Below are 18,799 nucleotides of genomic sequence, written 5' to 3'. Positions count from 1 at the left end.
ACCTGTCATTCCAGTAAACACATGTTACTGGATTCCATCCCTCAGCCACTGCAGTGCACACTGAGGGGAATTCAAGGTGGAGAAAAAAAGGGTACTGGCCCTAGATCGGTAAGATGTATATTGAAGGAATAATTTCAATGACCCAAGATTCTTGCATCTTCCCATACATAAAAGAGCACTGAAATCATTAACTTGAGATGTCTTTTTTTGTGTGATTAGCAGTTACCTTGTGATGTTTGCTACATTTTTTTTTTTTTTTTCAGCAAAAACTCCTACATATCCTGGCTCTCCTCTCGCCTCTTTGGAACAGTTCCTCAGAGCTATCTGAGTGGCTGTTTCCCCAGGCTACAGTCCTCAGTAAGGTCCCCAAATAAAACATGTAACTTGAAACTTTTTAGGATGTGTTTCGTGTTTTTTCTGTCAATAATTTTGGCAACCAATGAAGAGACCCAGAGCAGACTTCTCTCTTTTGCCTAAACTCTATGAGGATCCAGAGCCTGGGTACCAGCAGAGGCCTCTTGTGCCCATCTGCCTCCTCTGAGGGTCCAGATAAATTTGAGTGAGTCTCTCCTGTGTCTCTAACCTCCCATTGTTGGCTCATGATCCTAAGTTTTGTTTGGTGGTATTAAACTCCTCACTGGAGTAACAGGTTTCCTTGAACTTAGGTACCTGGGTTATCCTCAGTTGAAAGACACTGGGAAGATTTTATTATGTTCATACAGAATTTATACTTACAAGTACTTGCTTAATTGGGAATTAAATGAAATCTTGCCCTAATAATGGCCAAAGCCATAAATAAATGAATTAATTAATTAATTTAAAAAAATTAGGAGTGGTTATCATTATTTATTTATTTAGCTGCGTTGGGTCTTTGTTGCTCGTGCAGGCTTTCTCTAGTTGTGGCAAGCAGGGGCTACTCTTTGCTGTGGTGTGCGGGCTTCTCATTGTGGGGGCTTCTCTTGTTGTGGAGCACAGGCTCTAGGCACACAGGCTTCAGTAGTTGTGGCACACGGGCTCAGCAGTTGTGGCTCGCGGGCTCTAGAGTGCAGGCTCAGTAGTTGTGGCACATGGGCTTAGTTGCTCCACAGCATGTGGGATCTTTCCAGACCAGGGCTCAAACCTGTATCTCCTGCATTGGCAGGCGGATTCTTAACCACTGAGCCACAAAGGAAGTCCGGGAGTGGTTAACTTTAAAAAACAACAACAACAAAAAAGCAGTCAACAGAAACTGCCTGTGAGAACAGATTTGTAAGAAAAAGATGCCAAATCAGCCATTATATACACATTCACAGAACTACAGGAAACATGATTAAGAAGTAAATAAAGGTATGATGGCAATGTTACATCAAATAGAAAATATCAATAAAAGATAAAAATTATACAAAAAGATGGAACTTGTAAAGTACAACAAATGAAAATTTTAAAAAATCACTTCATAAACTGGACTTCACCAAAACTAAAAACTTTTGTGCTTCAAAGGACACCATCAAGAAAGTGACAAGATAACCCAAGAAATGGGAGAAAATATTTGCAAATCATATATGTGATAAGAGACTTGTATCCAGAATGTAAAGCTATACAAAGATATATAAAGATGTACAATGATCAATAGGCACATGAAAATATGCTCAAATCATTAGTCATCAGGTAAGTGCAAATCAAAACCAGAATGAGATACTACTTCACACCCACTTGGATAACTAAGATTAAAAAGTCAGATAACAAGAGTTGACAAGGATGTGGAGAAACAGTAACCCTCATGGTACTGCTAGGGGAATGTAAAATTTTGCAGCCACTTTGGAAAGCAGTGTAGCAATTCCTCAAATGATTAAACGTAAGAGTTAACATATGATCCAGCAATTCCCCTCTTAGATATATACCCGGGAGAAGTGAAAACATATGTTCATACAAAAACACTTCCAAGAATGTTTATAGCAGCATTATTCATAATAGCTAATAGGTGAAAGCAAGGCAAACATTCATCACTTGATGAATTAATAAATAAAATGTAGTATATGCACATGCAATGGAATATTATTCATGCACAAAAAGAATGAAGTGCCAATACATACTACAAGATGGATGAACCCTTAAAATGTTATGGTAAGTGAAAGAAGGCAGTCACAAAATACCACCTCACTGCACTTCCCAGCCCATGATGCATGCCTGCTGGTGTGTGTGGCAACTGGGGGCTGAAACTCAGGCTTCAGTGGACAGACCCAGGGAGAGGACTCAGTTTGGCTGTGCGAAGACAGTCTGAAGGGCCTAGAATGTGGTCCAGGCTGCAACTGGGGGTGTGTGCAGGACACAGCCCAGGTCCATCATGCGAAGGGAGGGGCAGGCTCCACCATAGCAGTGTGTTCACAGGGGAATGCAGGCAATCGGCTCAGACTTCAGCCCTGTCTCCATGTGTGGACAACCTTCCAGAGCTTGTGCATTCCAAGAGCTCGGAGGGGTGGAGCTCATGAAGAGGAGGGAACATTCCTAAAGTCATTCTATGTAACCACCATCACCTTGGTACCCAAACCAGACAAAGACACTACCAAAAAATTACAGGCCAGTATCTTTGACAAATATAGTTAGAAAAATCCTCAAAAAAATATTAGCAAACCGAATCCAACAACACATAAAAATGATCATATACCATGATCAGGTTGGATTCATTCCAGAGCCACAAGGATGGTTCAACATTATGCAAATCAATCAACGTGATACGCCAAATCAAAAAAAGAAATGACAAAAACCACATGATCATCTCAATAGATGAGAAAAAGCACTGATAAAATTCAACATCTATTCACAATAAAAACTGTCACCAAAGTGGCTATATAGGGAACATACCTCAACATAATAAAAGCTATCTATGCCAAACCAAGAGTCAACATAATACTCAACAGTGAAAAGCTGAAAACCTTCCTGCTAATATCTGGAACAAGATAAGGATACACACTTTCACCACTTTTATTCAACATAGCATTGGAAGTCCTAGCCACAGCAATCAGACAAGAAAAAGAGATAAAAGGTATCCAAATTGGAAGCAAAGGGCTTCCCTGGTGGCGCAGTGGTTGAGAGTCCGCCTGCCGATGCAGGGGACACGGGTTCGTGCCCCGGTCCGGGAAGATCCCACATGCCATGGAGCGGCTGCGCCCATGAGCCATGGCCACTAAGCCTGCGCGTCCGGAGCCTGTGCTCCGCAATGGGAGAGGCCACAACAGTGAGAGGCCCACGTACCGCAAAAAAAAAAAAAAATTGGAAGGAAAGAGGTAAAACTGTCAATATATGCAGATGACATGATACTCTCTCTAGAAAACTATAGACTCAACACAAAAACCTATTAGAACTGATAAACAAATTCACCAAGGTATTACGATACAAGATTAACATACAAAAAGCTGTTGTACTTCTTTACACTAACAATGCAACAACAGAAAGAAAAAGTAAAAAAACCCAACCCTTTTAAAAATCACATCAAAAAGAAATAAAACACATAGGAATAAAACTGACCAAAGAGGTGAAAGACAGACGCTGAGAACAATGAAACACTGATAAAGGGAACTGAAGATGATTCAAAGAAATGGAAAGATAACTCATGAGCTTGGATTGGAAGAATTAACATTGTTAAAATGACCATACTACCCAAAGCAACCCACAGATTTAATGTGAACCCCATCCAATTACCCATGACATTTTTCACAGAACTAGAACAAATAATCCAAAAATTGATATGGAACCACAAAAGACCCAGAATTGCCAAACCAATCCTGAGGAAAGAGAACAAAGCTGGAGGCATAACCCTTCTAGACTTCAGACAATACTACAAAGCTAGAGCAATCAAGGCAGCATGGTACGGGCACAAAAACAAACATATGGATCAATGGAACAGAATAGAGAGCCCAGAAATCAACCCACACACCTAAGGTCAATTAATCTTCGACAAAGGAGGCAAGAATATGCAATAGAGAAAAGACAGTGTCTTCAGCAATCAGCGCTGGGAAAACTGGACAGCTGCATGTAAATCAATGAAGTTAGAACACTCCTTCACACCATACGCAAAAATAAGCTCAAAATAGTTTAAAGACTTGGGACCTCCCTGGTGGTCTGGTGGCTAAGACTCCGTGCTCTCAATGCAGGGGGCCCGGGTTTGATTCCTGCTCAGGGAACTAGATCCCATATGCCACAACTGAGAGTTCACATGCCATAATTAAAGATCCCACATGCCACAACTAAATCCTGCATACTACAGCAAAGATCCTGCACGTGACAACAAAGATCCTGCGTGCCGCAACTAAGACCCGACACAGCCAAATAAATACATAGATGTTAAAAAAATAATTTAGAATCTTGGGGTGGAGTCAAGATGGTGGACTAGGAGGATGTGGAATTCACATCTCTGCACAACTAGTGCACCTACCAGGCACTGGTGGGGAACCACAGACAACTAAGGGAATGGGAAGATGCCCAAGCGACTGGGCAGGATGTTGGGGGAGGGAGGGGGGAGGAGAAGTAGAGGTGGGATGGGACCAGCAGCCCTGAGGAGCAGTTGGGGGAGGGGAGGGGTTCCCACGCCCAGAGGGGAAACAGGGGAGACCCTGGAGAGGGCAGAGAATCAGAAGGGAATGAGGCCAGCATTTACCCTGCCCACTTGGGCCCTGGGGAGCCTGCTGAGGTCCTGGGCCTGATCCTCTGCCCATCAAGACCTCCTCCAGCCACGTGGGTCCTGTGGGAGTGGGAGGGAGAAAGGGGGAGAAAAACTAAAAGCTGGCCGAATTGGACCAGCACCCATGAGGGGCAGCTGGGTGGAGGGGAAGGGTACCATGCCTGGAGCGGCTCACCCACAATTAGGGATCAATGGGGACAGGGGAGACCCTCAGGAAAGCGGAGGATCGGAAGGGAGTGCAGCTAGAGTTTTCCCTGGCCACTTGAGCCCTGGGGAGCCTGTTGAAGTCCCGGGCCTAATCTGGGACCAATTACAAGTATTGAAATTGAATCTGTGATTTAAAAACTCCCAACAAACAACACTCCAGGACCAGATTGCTTCATAGACAAATTCTATCAAACATTTAGAGAAGAGTTAACACTGATTCTTCTCAAACTCTTCCAAAAAACTGCAGAGGGAGAAACACTCCTAAACTCATTCTACAAGGCCACCACCACCATGATACCTAAACCAGATAAAGATATCACAAAAAAAGAAAATTACAGACCAATATCACTGATGAACATAGATGCAAAAATCCTCAAAAAATACTAGCAAACAGAATCCAATACAGGACCTAATAAAGGCCATATACAACAAACCCACAACAAACATCATTCTCAATGGTGAAAAACTGCAAGTATTTCCTCTAAGATAAGGAACAAGACAAGGATTAAAGACCTAAATGTAAGACCAGACACTATAAACTTAAAACTCTTAGAGAAAAACATAGGAAAAACACTCTTTGACATAAACCACAGCAAGATCCTTTTTGACCCACCTCCTAGAGTAATGAAAATAAAAACAAAAATAAACAAATGGGACCTAATTAAACTTAAAAGTTTTTGCACAGCAAAGGAAATCAAAAACAAGATGAAAAGACAACCCTCAGAATGGGAGAACATATTTGCAAATGAAGCAACAGACAAAGGATTAATCTCCAAAATATATAAACAGCTCATGTAGCTCAATATTAAAAAAGCAAGCAACCCAATCAAAAAATGGGCAGAAGACCTATAAATAGACATTTCACCAAAGAAGACATACAAATGGCAAAGAGGCACATGAAAAGATGCTCAACATCACTAATTATTAGAGAAATGCAAATCAAAACTACAATGAGGTATCACCTCATACCAGTCAGAATGGCCATCAACAAAAAGTCTACAAACAATAAATGCTGGAGAGGGTGTGGAGAAGAGAGAGCCCTCTTGCAATGTTGGTGGGAATGTAAATTGATACAACCACTGTGGAAAGCAGTATGGAGGTTCCTTAAAAAACAAAAAATAGAACAACCGTATGACCCAGCAATTCCTCTACCGGGCATATACCCTGAGAAAACCATAATTAAAAAAGAGACAGGTACCCCAATGTTCATTGCAGCACTATTTACAACAGCCAGGACATGGAAACAACCTAACTGTCCAACGATAGATGAATGGATAGAGATGATGTGGTACATATATATACTGGAATATTACTCAGAGATAAAAAGTAACGAAATTGGGGGGCTTCCCTGGTGGCGCAGTGGTTGAGAGTCCGCCTGCCGATGCAGGGGACACGGGTTCGTGCCCCAGTCCGGGAGGATCCCACATGCCACGGAGCGGCTGGGCCTGTGAGCCATGGTCGCTGAGCCTGCGCGTCTGGAGCCTGTGCTCCACAACGGGAGAGACCACAACAGTGAGAGGCCCCCATACCGCAGAAAAAAAAAAAAAATAGTAACGAAATTGGGTCATTTTTAGAGATGTGGATGGACCTAGAGTCTGTCATACAGAATGAAGTAAGTCAAAAAGAAAAAAAACAAATATCATATATTAACACATATATATATGTGGAATCCAAAAAATGGTACAGATGAACCTATTTTCAGGGTAGGAACAGAAGCGCAGAGGTTGAGAACGGACGTGTGGATGCAGTGGGGGAAGGGGAGGGTGGGAAGAATTGGGAGATTAGGTTTGACATAAACACACTACCATGTGTAAAATAGATAGCTAGTAGGAACCTGCTGTATAGCACAGGGAGCTCAGCTCGGTGTTCTGTGATGACCTAGATGGGTGGGATGGGGCAGGGGGAGGGAGGTCAAAGATAGAGGGAATATATTTATACATATAGCTGATTCACTTGACTGTACACCAGAAACTAACAAAACACTGTAAAGCAAGTATACTCCAATAAAAAAATTATTTGATAAAAAAAAATGTTAATCCCACCCCCCCCCCAAAATAGTTTAAAGACATAAATATAAGACATGAAAGCATAAAACTCCTAGATGAGAACACAGGCAAAACATAGTCTGACATGAAATATAGCAATGTTTTCTTAGGTCAATCTTCCAAGGCAGAAGAAATAAAAGCAATAAACAAATGGCACCTAATCAAACTTATAAGCTTTTGCACAGCAAAGGAAACCATAAGCAAAAGGAAAAGACAACCTATATACTGGGAGAAAATATTCGCAAACAGTGCAACTGACAAGGGCTTAATTTCCAAAATACACCAACAGCTCATACAACTCAATATCAAAAAGCCAAACAACCCAATCAAAAACTGAGAAGACCTAAATAGTCATTTCTCCAAAGAAGACATACACATGGCAAACAGGCACATGAAAAGAAGCTCAACATCACCAATTATTAGAGAAACGCAAATCAAAACTACAATGAGGGAGCTTCAGGCTGAAAGACATTTAGGAATTGCTGCCCCTAAGGAGAACAATCACCACACTCATGGCAGGGATTTTGCGCTCAATAGTTCAGAGGCCCCCAGGCAGACTACAAATGGTGACAAAAGGTGTGGAGCCCCTTGTTCGTACAGATTGGATTCGTCACAAATTTATGAAGTCAAGAATTCCAGATAAAGTTTTTCAACCTTCACCTGAAGATCATGAAAAATATGGTGGGGATCCCCAGCAGCCTCATAAACTGCATATTGTTACCAGAATAAAAAGTACAAAAAGACGTCCATATTGGGAGAAAGATATAATAAAGATGCTTGGGTTACAGAAAGCACATACTCCTCAAGTTCACAAGAATATCCCTTCGGTGAATGCAAAACTGAAAGTGGTTAAACATTTGATAAGAATCAAGCCCCTGAAGCTGCCGCAGGGTCTCCCAAGAGAGGAGGACATGTCCAGCACGTGCCTCAAGAGCACTGGAGAGCTGGTGGTGGGGTGGCTTCAGAACCCCACGGACCAGGAAGTGAATAAGTCCTGATGGCCTCGCGGCTTCAGAGTAAAAAGTGCAAGTCATTTCTATCTCAAGATGTTGCTCAGTGTATCCTGTCCAAAAACTTAAATGCTGCGGTGCAGCCGTCGGCACATCAGGTGACTCAACAACTCATCCTACAACTGGCCCTAGTCCAACAAAGACTATGCCCTCTGGACATCCTCCTGGTCTTAACTGACAAAATCTTGACCAGTGAAAATCTGGACGTCGTGGATTGATGCCTTGTGGTCTGACTTTGTCTGCCTTTGGCTGAAGAGGGGCATCAGAGAAGAGCAGCTGTGACAGCCAGGAGCTGGACTGGAAAGCCTCCGTGTGTCTAGGAGCCGGCCCAGCACTGACAGGTGTTGCCTATTGAACGTAAGCAATTTCACAGGTCACCAACATCAGATGAAGCTGCTCTGTAACTGATGGATCAAGGCGAAGACAAGCTCCCTCCATAATCACATCCGAGCGCAGACGAAAACACAAGCATTGTTCAAGCCGGAAAAATGAGGCATATCCCCTCTTCTGGGTAATGTGGGGCCTGCTGCTTCTCATCACACAGCGTTAGCCTCGCTTCATGCCTCTCACCTTCTAGATGAGATTCATGAAGACACCAATCATAGAGCCATCTCTCTTTTCCTGACAGCATCCAATCCAGAGCAAACCATGCTTCTTTGAACACTCATCAAAATCATCTAATAAGAGCCCAGATCCTTTAAAGTCCTTCCCAAAGGACTTTTCCTGAGATGCAATAAAGGGAACTTATCCAGCTCCAGGTGTGTCTGGTGGTCTGTGGCCAGCCTGCACTCCGGATACTAATTCTTGTGGCTCTCGGGTCTAAGCTGCTAAGGATCATTCTACTCAGCCTCGACCTCCTTAGAGTATCTCTGCTCCTTCCTTCACCACAGGTAACCCAGTCTGCTGTTTTCCCAGCCTGGAGAGCTTGCCAGAAAAAAACTCAAGTGGATTTGTTATAAAGCAGAAACTGACACACCATTGTAAAGCAATTATACTCCAATAAAGCCGTAAAAAAAAAAAAAAAAAAAAAAACTACAATGAGGTACCACCTCACACCAGTCGGGATGGCCATCATCATTTACAAATAATAAATGCTGGAGACTTCAATTAAAAAAAAAAAAAGAACTCCAATAAATGCTGGAGAGGTGTGTGGATAAAAGGGAACGCTCCTACACTATTGGTGGGAATATCAATTGGTGCAGCCACTATGGAGAACAGCATGGAAGTTCCTTAAAAAACTAAAAGTAGAGTTAGCATATGATTCAGCATCCCACTCCTGGGCATATATCCAGGGGAAATTCTAATTTGGAAAGATACATGCACCCCTACGTTCAAAGCAGCACTATTCACAACAGCCAAGACGTGGAAGCAACCTAAACGTCCATCAACAGAGGAACAGATAAAGAAGATGTAGTGTATATATACAATGGAATATTACTCAGTCATAAAAGAGAATGAGATGATGCCATTTGCAGAAACATGGATGGACCTAGAGATTATCATACTAAGTGAAGTAAGTCAGAGAAAGACAAATATATGATATCACTCATTTGTGGAATCTAAAAGAAAAAAAAGATACAAATGAACTTATTTACGAAACAGAAACACATTCACTAACATAGAAAACAAACTTATGGTTACCAAAGGGGAAGGGGTGAAGGGATAAATTAGGAGTTTGTGATGAACAGATACACATACATTATATATATATAATAATATACATTATTATATAGTAATATATAAAATAGATAAACAACAAGGTCCTACTGTATAGCACACGGAGCTATATTCAATATCTTGTAATAATCTATAATGGAAAAAAATCTAAAAAAGTGTATATATGTCAAACTGAATCACTTTGCTGTATATATGAAACTAACATGACATTACCGATCAACTATACTTCAATAAAACAAAACAAATAACAGAAAAAAATGTTTACAGCAACAACCTACAAAATATAAAAAACGTAGGATTTAAATTCGTGTGTAAGACCTATATGAAAAAAATGCAAATATTTACTAAACAAAGAAAAGCTATAATTTAAACTGAACTTGTTCCTGAATTGGAAGAATCAGTTTTGCAGAGATATAACTTCTTTCTCAATTTGAAAACTATTTAAGTGTAATTCCAATCAAAATGATCATAAAACTAATCTGGGGGCTTCCCTGGTGGCACAGTAGTTAAGAATCCCCCTGACAATGCAGGGGACACGGGTTCGAGCCCTTGTCCGGGAAGATACCTCGTGCCGTGGAGCAACTAAGCCCTTGCGCCACAACTACTGAGCCTGTGTGCCACAACTACTAAAGCCCATGTGCCTAGAGCCCGTGCTCTGCAACAAGAGAAGCCACTGCAATGAGAAGCCCACACCACAACAAGAGTAGCCCCCACTCATCACAACTAGAGAAAGCCCGCACACAGCAACGAAGACCCAACACAGCCAAAAATAAAAAACAAAACCTCATCTGGACTAATAAACTTATAAAAATAGTCAAAATATTCTTAAAAAACAAAGAATTTTGAGTTATAATTATCAGGTGTTATAACCTCTAGTAATTAAGACATTAAAATGGCAAATTAAAGCATGATTTCATTTCATTTCTCCCGCAATTTTTTTTTCAAGATGAATATAAAAAAATAAATAAGTCCACAAAGACAGCAACAGAGATTTTTCTTTTGTCTTCATCATCTTGGGAAGTAATCTGGGATTTTGAGAGGTCATTTTACATGTATAACTACCATTTATAGAATGATTACTCCATGCCAGGTGCTGTATTTTGCATCTTACACATATAACTTCATTTGATCCATACAACCTTACAGTGTATTATCTGGTATTATCTGCATCAGCCATTTGAAAAAATGTTGTGAGAAATTAAATAGAGTAGTAACTGATTTCACAGGGCAGAGGAAGCAAACCAGTTTGCCCCAGAAAACCCAGGAGGGGCTCAGAACTGACCTGGTATAATGGATGATGTAGATAAGGTTCCATATAACAAAGATAGGTTGAAAGACTGCATGCAGGAGCCATAAATCCCTCCTCCTACACATCTCCACATCTCTACTCACAAGACATTCTCTGCATTAAGTTAAAAGGAGACATCCAGGGCCCAGGACACCAGGTGCAGTTGTGGGCATGAGTGAGAGCTGAAAAGAGAATTCACTGAAAGTCTGTTTTGGGAACACGGTCACTTCCAGCCCCCTTTTGCTGTCACATGTGCAAAGTATTAACAGCCGGAAGAACCACAGGATCTTCTGGAGAGCAATGCAGCACCAAACAAAGGACTCAGTCTCAAGACTGATACACAGGATAACTACCCAAACAGACAGCTTTCTACCCAGCGATTCAAGAGTGAAGTTCCCCATAACATTTAAATATGAGAGAACATCCAAGGATCAAATGGAAAGGCCCTGGAGAGAAAAAGTAAATCTAAGGTAACAAGAAAAAGAGATCTTGGTTCCGTGAAACAGATACTGCCCAGAAAATAATATTTAAAAGAATTTTTTTCTAGAGGGATAAAGGGCATCCAGAAATAAACATAGTATTTTAATGAAAAAGAAATAATCAGGGAACAAGAAATAGGTCTTGGAAATTCGACTTTTGACAGTTGAAATTAAAAATTCAATAGATGGCTGGAATTTACATAGGCAAGGAAATGTCTCAGAAACAGAAAAAGCAGCTTGGGAGACTCACAAAAAATTGCAGAAAAAGATATAAGACAGAGATTCAGTTCAAGGTAACTGGATTTCCAGGATAATTGGACTTCCAGAAAGAGAGAAACTGAAGGGTGGGAGAACATTATAATTTGTATAAAAAGTAATAAAATAAATTTTCCCAGATTTGAGAGATCCATCATGTACCCAGTACAATAAATTTAAAAAGCTAAACAACAGGCACATGTTCTTCCAATTCCAGTATATCAGAGACAAAGATTACAAGAGCCCCAAGGAGTATGAGGTCACAGGTTCTGAGTAAAAGGAGAAACAGAGTTGCACTGGGCATCCAAATAGCAACAGTAGATGTAACTCTGGTATAAACGCTGGTAACCTTGCTACCTCTCTACTCCTCCTCTGAGAAAGCAAACAAAACAATGAGGAAAAATAACAAATAAGTAACCAAATAAAGATTCTTTTTAAATGCCCCACTTTCTCAGCAAATAGGTGACAGAAAAAATCTGCAAAACTAAATAAACACGGACTTGCCTGGTGGCAACAGTGGTTAAGAATCCGCCTGCCAATGTAGGGGACACAGGTTCAAGCCCTGGTCCGGGAAGATCCCACATGCCACGAAGCAACTAAGCCCATGCACCACAACTACTAAGTCTGCGCTCTAGAGCCTGCGAGACACACTGCTGAGCCCGCGTGCCTAGAGCCCGTGCTCTGCAACAAGAGAAGCCACTGCAATAAGAAGCCCGCACACCGCAACAAAGAGTAAGCTCCCTGCTCGCTGCAACTAAAGGAAGCCTGCGTACAGCAACGAGGACCCAACACAGCCAAAAAGAAATATAAATAAATAAAATAAAAACTCTAAAGAAACGCAATTAAAATTAAACAGAAAATGCAAAGGAAATGTCAATGGGCCTCATGAGTGGCAGATCTCAGAAAGTACCAGGCAAGTATACTTCCTGAAAGGCAGAAACTCCTCCAGAAATGCAAAATCTAGAATCTGTAAATCTAACAACTGAGGGGGGAGGTGAGCTGAGCTTCAGCAGAAGTCAGATGCAGAGAGAACAGGCACAGAGAGTATGTGGAGGGCTCCCGGCAGCAGATCTCAGAAAGGTCCAGCAAAAACATACCCCCTGAGGTGCAGGGCTCATCTGGAAGAGCAGGGGCTCTGTCCTCTGTCTGCTGTGCTGGTGAAGGACCTGGGGATGCAGGACCAGTGACAAGTCCTCTCCGACTGAGCCTGGGTCAGACGACAGAGGAAGCAGGGCTACACAAAACATTCCTCAGAAGAGCCACAGCAGCCAGAGTCAGTGGTCTCTGTGAAGCAAAGAGGGCCCCTCCTACCATCCACAAACCCAGATGCAAATAGCTGAGCTGGGAAAAACCAAGTCATTAAGAAACAAGTGTTCATGAAAGGCTATGGCACAGCATCGGTAAGTGATTTTATAAGAAAAAATGTGGGAAAGAGCTGCAAAATTGTCAAACGCAAGAAAGCCATTCACAGAAAAACATTGCCATAGAACAGATGAAAACACTGAGTGCACATTCCAGCACAGGGTAGAACTCTCTGTGAGACTGTCATCTCCACGGAGGACGCAGAACACAGGGCAGGAACTCAGATGTTAATAAATTTTTCTTTGGCACTTTTGTTGCACTAACTATAGACTTAGGAAGTCCTTTTCCTTTAGAGAACATAAAAATATCCACCACTGTTTACTTTTCTGTTATGGCTTCACTTTTAGCTCTTTACTCCATCTTTAATTTTTTTCTGGAATTTGGTTTGAGGCAGGAATAGACTTAAATTTTTTCAGTATACCTATTTTATTTTGGGATGGGGAAATGCGTATTTCCAAGAAACCATATTGCATGCTCATGGGCCTGCTAGAAATTCTCTGGTTTGATGCGTCACTTGTACTGAGGGTGGAATCTACTTGCAGCTTCTTCACGAGTTTGTGCTCCGATCAGCACAGCCCAGCGATGTCATGGGTGTCTCCCAGCCTGTCACTGCACCTGTCCTTGTGCTCACTGCCAGGGAGGCTGCAGAGTCTCCAACAAGATCCAACGTTAAGACTTACAACTGAAGGTGCTTTTGTTTCAGGTAACTGTAAAACCCATAAAAAGCAAATTTAAAAAAACAGGGCAAATTTATGGCAGTTTTATAATACTTTTAATAGTTACATGTTATTTTTATATCTATTTTTATATTAGTAGATATCTACTATATCTACTTTTGCTCAAAAATGCAAATTATTAGTAACTATTATTCATGAGGAGAATTGAGAACTGTATAATTTATTCAGAGGAAGTCCACCATAGAAACTAAAGTATTTTAGATATATTTTTATCTCAAGTGACATTAAAAAAAAAGTATTACAGAAGTTTTAAAACACAAAGTAAAATGAACCCCCAGTACACCCATACATAACCATCATCTTTAAAAAGTTATCAACTATTCTGTCATTCTTCAAGTCACATTTATTGATTGCTTGTTAAGTTTCTGGAAAATGTCCAAGCCTCCCTTACCTCATTTAAAACTAACAAACCCAACGAACGAGGTTGTGGCAGAATTAGTGTGAAGCTAACAGTTTACTTGCATTGGATACCTTCCAACAAAGGGGCCCTAGAAATATGTTCACATGGTTATGTTTTTGTAAAATTTGCAAAAATCACACATTTTAACCATTAAGAGCGCTGTCTCTTTCCACTTCAACTGCTCCTTTGTGCCTTCTCCTGCTCCTCCACAAAGTGGCAGTGAGCACTTCTAAGATTTTATTAAGGGTTGACTGGGATATACTTTTGTGTTTTGTAATCTCTTCCATGTGTAATTAATTACGTTATTGCTGGCCATCTCAGTTTGGGATGTCTTCTAGAAATACTCTGAATGTGGTCAACTTGAAGAATATTTAAGAGCACTCACTCTGTAGAAAATTTAAAATGCACCAAAATCTTACAGCTCAGATTTCAAAGAAACTCAATAGAAGTTTCCTCAAATTTGACAACAATCAAAAAAAATTACACCGTATTACTAACAAACGGTTGAGAATTTGAAAGAAACCTCTGTAAACTGTCAAAAATAAAAAGCAAATTTCCATCAACTATGTTAAAAGATACTCAAAATGAGCTTCCTATTACTCCTATTACTATAGAAAAGTATATTACAAAGTTGTCAAATGAAAAGACAATATGTATGCTTATCTTGGCCTAAATAATATTTCAAATTGCATCTAATACTGTATTCATAGTTTTGTGGGGGTTTTCTTAAACAGCTTGCCAAATTCAATAAGCAATAAGCCCCACAAAACCTGGAACCATTTATGAGGTTAGTATATTATCCTTGTTGAAAGATCAGTTCTTCAAGGTCATGTAGATATTAAAAGGCAGAACATGACTTAAAATCACTGTTTCAATAGTAGTAAATACAAAAAACGATATGGCTAAGTGTTGGTTATCTGTTCATGACTCTGTGATTATGGCAATTCATTTAACCTCTTGGAACTTCAGTTTCGCTGTGTACAAAAAAGAGATCCTATTAGATCATCTTTAAGTCGTCCCTTCAAGACTAGACCAATGACAGCTACCTTGAACTCAGTACTGGGTGGAGGACACAGTCTATCACAGGGCATGGGGCATGGGTTGCTAGGCTCTTGGACACGTTAAAATTTGTAGAAATTTGGTGATTTTTTGGTTTATATTCTTTCCTAATAATGACTATAGGAAAACAGCCAGCCCCACCCCCCCCCACCAAAAGGAATATATAGGGGTAAAGAAGTATAATTACACTTAGGGTTCTGTTGAGTTAACCAGCCTAGAAGAGAAAAAAATACAGCCGTATACTACTGGGCAGTGCTGTATTTGACTAACTCATGAAGTATGTCTAGATGAGGGTTTTTTCTTTTTTAATTGAATTTATTTTTGAGATAATTTAGATTCACATGCAGTTGTAAGGATTTCAATACCCAGAGACACCATGTATCTTCTTCTCAGTGTTCCCTTGGTGAATCTTGCAAAACTATAGTACAATATCACAACCAGGATACTGAGTGACAGTCAAGATACAGAATATTTCCATCACCACAGATCCCTACCACTGTCCTTTTACAGTCACACTCACTTCCCTGACATCCTCACCACCTCCTTAACCTCCTTAACTCCTTAATCTTAAGAATTTTGTCATTTCAAGAATGTTATACAAATGGAATCCTACGATACGTAATCCTCTGAGATTGACTTCTGTCACTCAGAATTAAGTTGTTTTAAATAACAAAAATCTGTTCCTCCTTACTGCTGAGTAGTACTCTATGCTCTGGAAGCACCACAGCACTCTTGTGCATGTGGATGTTTGGTGGTTTCAGCACCATCTGTTGAAAAGACTACCCTTTCTTTGTTGAATTGCTTTTGCTCCTGTCAAAGGTCAGCTGATTGTATGTTTGTGGATCCATTTCTGGGTCCTGTGTTCTGTTCCATTATCTATTTGCCCACTCTGTCACTACCAAACTGTCATTTTTGGTGAGTCATGAAGCTGGGTAGTCACTCCTCCAACTTTGCTCTTTTTCTTCAATACGGTGTTGGCTATTCTGGGTCTTTGCTTTGCCATATAAACTTTAGAATCAGTTTGTTGATATCCACAAAGTAACCTGCTAGAATTCTCATCTGGATTACACTGAATCTACAAATCAAACTGGAAGAACTGATATCTTAACAATATTGAGTCTTGCTATCCATGAACCCAGAATATCTCTCTACTTACTTAGATCTTCTTGGATTTCTTTCTTCAGAATTTTAGTTCTCCTCATACATTTCTGTACACAATTTTTCCTTACATATATATTTCCTAACACATATATTCCCTTACACATATTTTGTTGGATTTATACCTAAATATTTCTTGTAGAAAACACACAGTTGGTTCTTACTTTTTTTAATCTACTCGACAATCTCTTTTAATTAGTATATTTTGACCATTCACATTTAAAGCGACTATTGGGGGAATTCACTGGTGGTCCAGTGGTTAGGACCCTGTACTCCCACTGCAGGGGGCCCAGGTTCAATCCCTGGTTGGGGAACTAGGATCCTGCAAGCCGTGTGGTGTGGCCAAAAATAAAAATAAAGTGACTATTGGTATAGACAGATTAACATATACTACATTTGTAACTTTTCTACATGTTACCTTGTTCTTCCTTCTTTTTTTTTTTTTTAAAAAAATATTTATTTCATTTATTTTTTTGGCTGCGTTGGGTCTTCGTTGCAGCACGCAGGCTTCTCTCTAGTTGAAGTGTGCAGGCTTTCTCTCTCTAGTTGTGGTGCAGGCTCCAAAGCACGTGGGCTCTGTAGTCTGCGGCTCGTGGGCTCTCTCGTTGAGGCGGGCGAGCTCAGTAGTTGTGACGTGTGGGCTTAGCTGCCCCACAGCACGAGGGATCTTAGTTCCCCAACCAGATATCAAAACTGTGTCCCAGTCACTGGAAGGCAGATTCTTTATCACTGGACCACCAGGAAGTCCCCTTTTTTTTGTTTTTGCTTTTGTTTTTGTTTTCCAATCTTTTCTCCCTTCTCTGGTTTTAATTGAGCATTTTATATGATCCTATTTTATCTTCTTAGCATATCAATTATACTTTAAAAATTTTTTTTAAATATTTTAGTGGTTTCTCTTAGTGTTTGCAACATATATTTACAACAAATCTAAGTCCACTTTCAAACAACACAATACTGCTTCATGCTTACCCTTTTTACTTACTATATTTTCTTCCTTCCTGATGTTCCCAGATTCCTCCTTTAATCGTTTGTTTACAGAACTTCCCTTAAACGTTCATTTTAGCATTGGTCTGTTGATGACAAATTTCCTTAGTTTTCCTTCACCTGAGAATGTTTTGATTTCTCCTTCATTCCTGAAAGATATTTTCACCAGATAATCTATGTTGACAGTTCTGTCAGTATTTGAAAAATGTTGTGCCTCTTTCTGGCCTCTTCTATTTTTCTCTAAATGTAAGGTGCCTTTCTTCCTCAGTGCTGTCAAGACTTCTGTCTTTAGTTTTACAAAATCTGACTTTGTAACTGGTGTGTATTTCTTAAATACACTCAGCTTCTTGAATTGAGATTTGTCTTTGCTCAATGGGGAAAGTTTTCAGACAATGTATCTTACTTTTCTAGCCCTGCCCTCCTCCTTTCCTTCTGGTTCTCTGATGACATGAATATTAGCTTCTTTGTTATAGTCCCACAGGTACCTGTGGCTGGATTCTTTTTTGCCCCAGTCTATTTCCTCTCTTGTTCAGATTGTGTAATTTCTATTGTTTACCTTCAACTTCACTGATTCCTTCCTCTGTCCCATCCATTCCTCTCTTGAGCCAATCCATTAAGTTTTTTATTTTGGTTATTGTATTTTTCATTACTAAAATTTCCATTTGGTTCTTTATATCTTCTACTTCTTTGCTGAGACTTCCTCTTTTTTGTGCGGAGACATTCTATGTTTTCATTCATTTCAAAAACACGTCTTAATTTCTTGTTGAAGCTTTAAAATCTGTGTCAGATAATTCTAGCATCTATGGCAGCTCAGTGTTGGTATCTATTGTCTTTTTCACTCAAGATATTCCTGGTTCTAGGAATGACATGTGACTTTTTATTGAAACAGAAATAGACATATTGGTTATTATATTATGAGACTCTAGATCACAAACTTTCTGCTTCAGTTGGTTTCCGCTGACACCACTTCAGGAGCAGAAAGGGGGATGTTGTTTGTTGCCTGGTTACTACCAGGTAGTAAAGAAGTCCAAGCTCCCTAGTTAGTTTCTGTTAATACCTGAAGTTGGGGGAAGGGGCTCCTTAATGCTGAGCAAAGGTAAACGTCATGACTCTCCATTAGGCCTCCTCTGACATCAGCCCAGTGGGATGGGATTCAGGTCAGTGGTACTTCATTATAAGCTGGCAAAGGTGGAAGTCCAGGCTCCCCACTTGGCCTTTGGTGGTTTGGGTGAAGCTGCAGTGTTCTCTGTGGTATTTGGCTGAAGCAGAGAGGTTATTGTGTAAAATAATATGTTTTCTGTCTTGCTAACCTGCCCCTCCCTGATCTTTTGAAGAGAAGACAGGCTTTTTGCAGGGCTTTCTTGTCTGCATCCATTGGCATTTCCAGGTTGCTAGCTTCTTCAGCTCCAAGCCTGGGATATGAGGCAAATAGAAAACTCAGGGAACTCACCATTCTATCATTCTGTGAGTTCTAACGTTCA

The 18,799-nt window shown here is 40.4% G+C and overlaps 1 protein-coding gene and 1 long non-coding RNA gene across 2 annotated transcripts; one reads left to right on the top strand and one right to left on the bottom strand.

The window, feature by feature from the left end:
* Positions 1-684: 684 nt before the first annotated feature.
* Positions 685-18,369, bottom strand: LOC137232167 (uncharacterized). Its single transcript, XR_010946890.1, has 4 exons — positions 17,875-18,369; positions 17,317-17,467; positions 12,716-13,687; positions 685-1,188 (listed from the first exon to the last, which is right to left on the bottom strand). It is a non-coding gene; the product is annotated as an uncharacterized lncRNA (long non-coding RNA).
* Positions 7,365-8,917, top strand: LOC137232166 (large ribosomal subunit protein uL30m). The gene has a single exon (XM_067753516.1). The coding sequence runs from the start codon at positions 7,422-7,424 to the stop codon at positions 7,905-7,907; it is 486 nt and encodes a 161-aa protein (XP_067609617.1). The 5' UTR covers positions 7,365-7,421; the 3' UTR covers positions 7,908-8,917.
* Positions 18,370-18,799: the final 430 nt, after the last annotated feature.

This window comes from Pseudorca crassidens, chromosome 10 (assembly GCF_039906515.1).
Source record: "Pseudorca crassidens isolate mPseCra1 chromosome 10, mPseCra1.hap1, whole genome shotgun sequence".
Lineage (NCBI taxonomy): Eukaryota > Metazoa > Chordata > Mammalia > Artiodactyla > Delphinidae > Pseudorca > Pseudorca crassidens.
Note: the sequence above shows the minus strand (reverse complement) of the source record. Positions and strands in the feature narration are given on the sequence as shown.

Excerpts from the sequence above, each read along its gene's own strand:
- LOC137232166 (XM_067753516.1), top strand. The coding sequence starts at position 7,422 with ATGGCAGGGATTTTGCGCTCAATAGTTCAGAGGCCCCCAGGCAGACTA.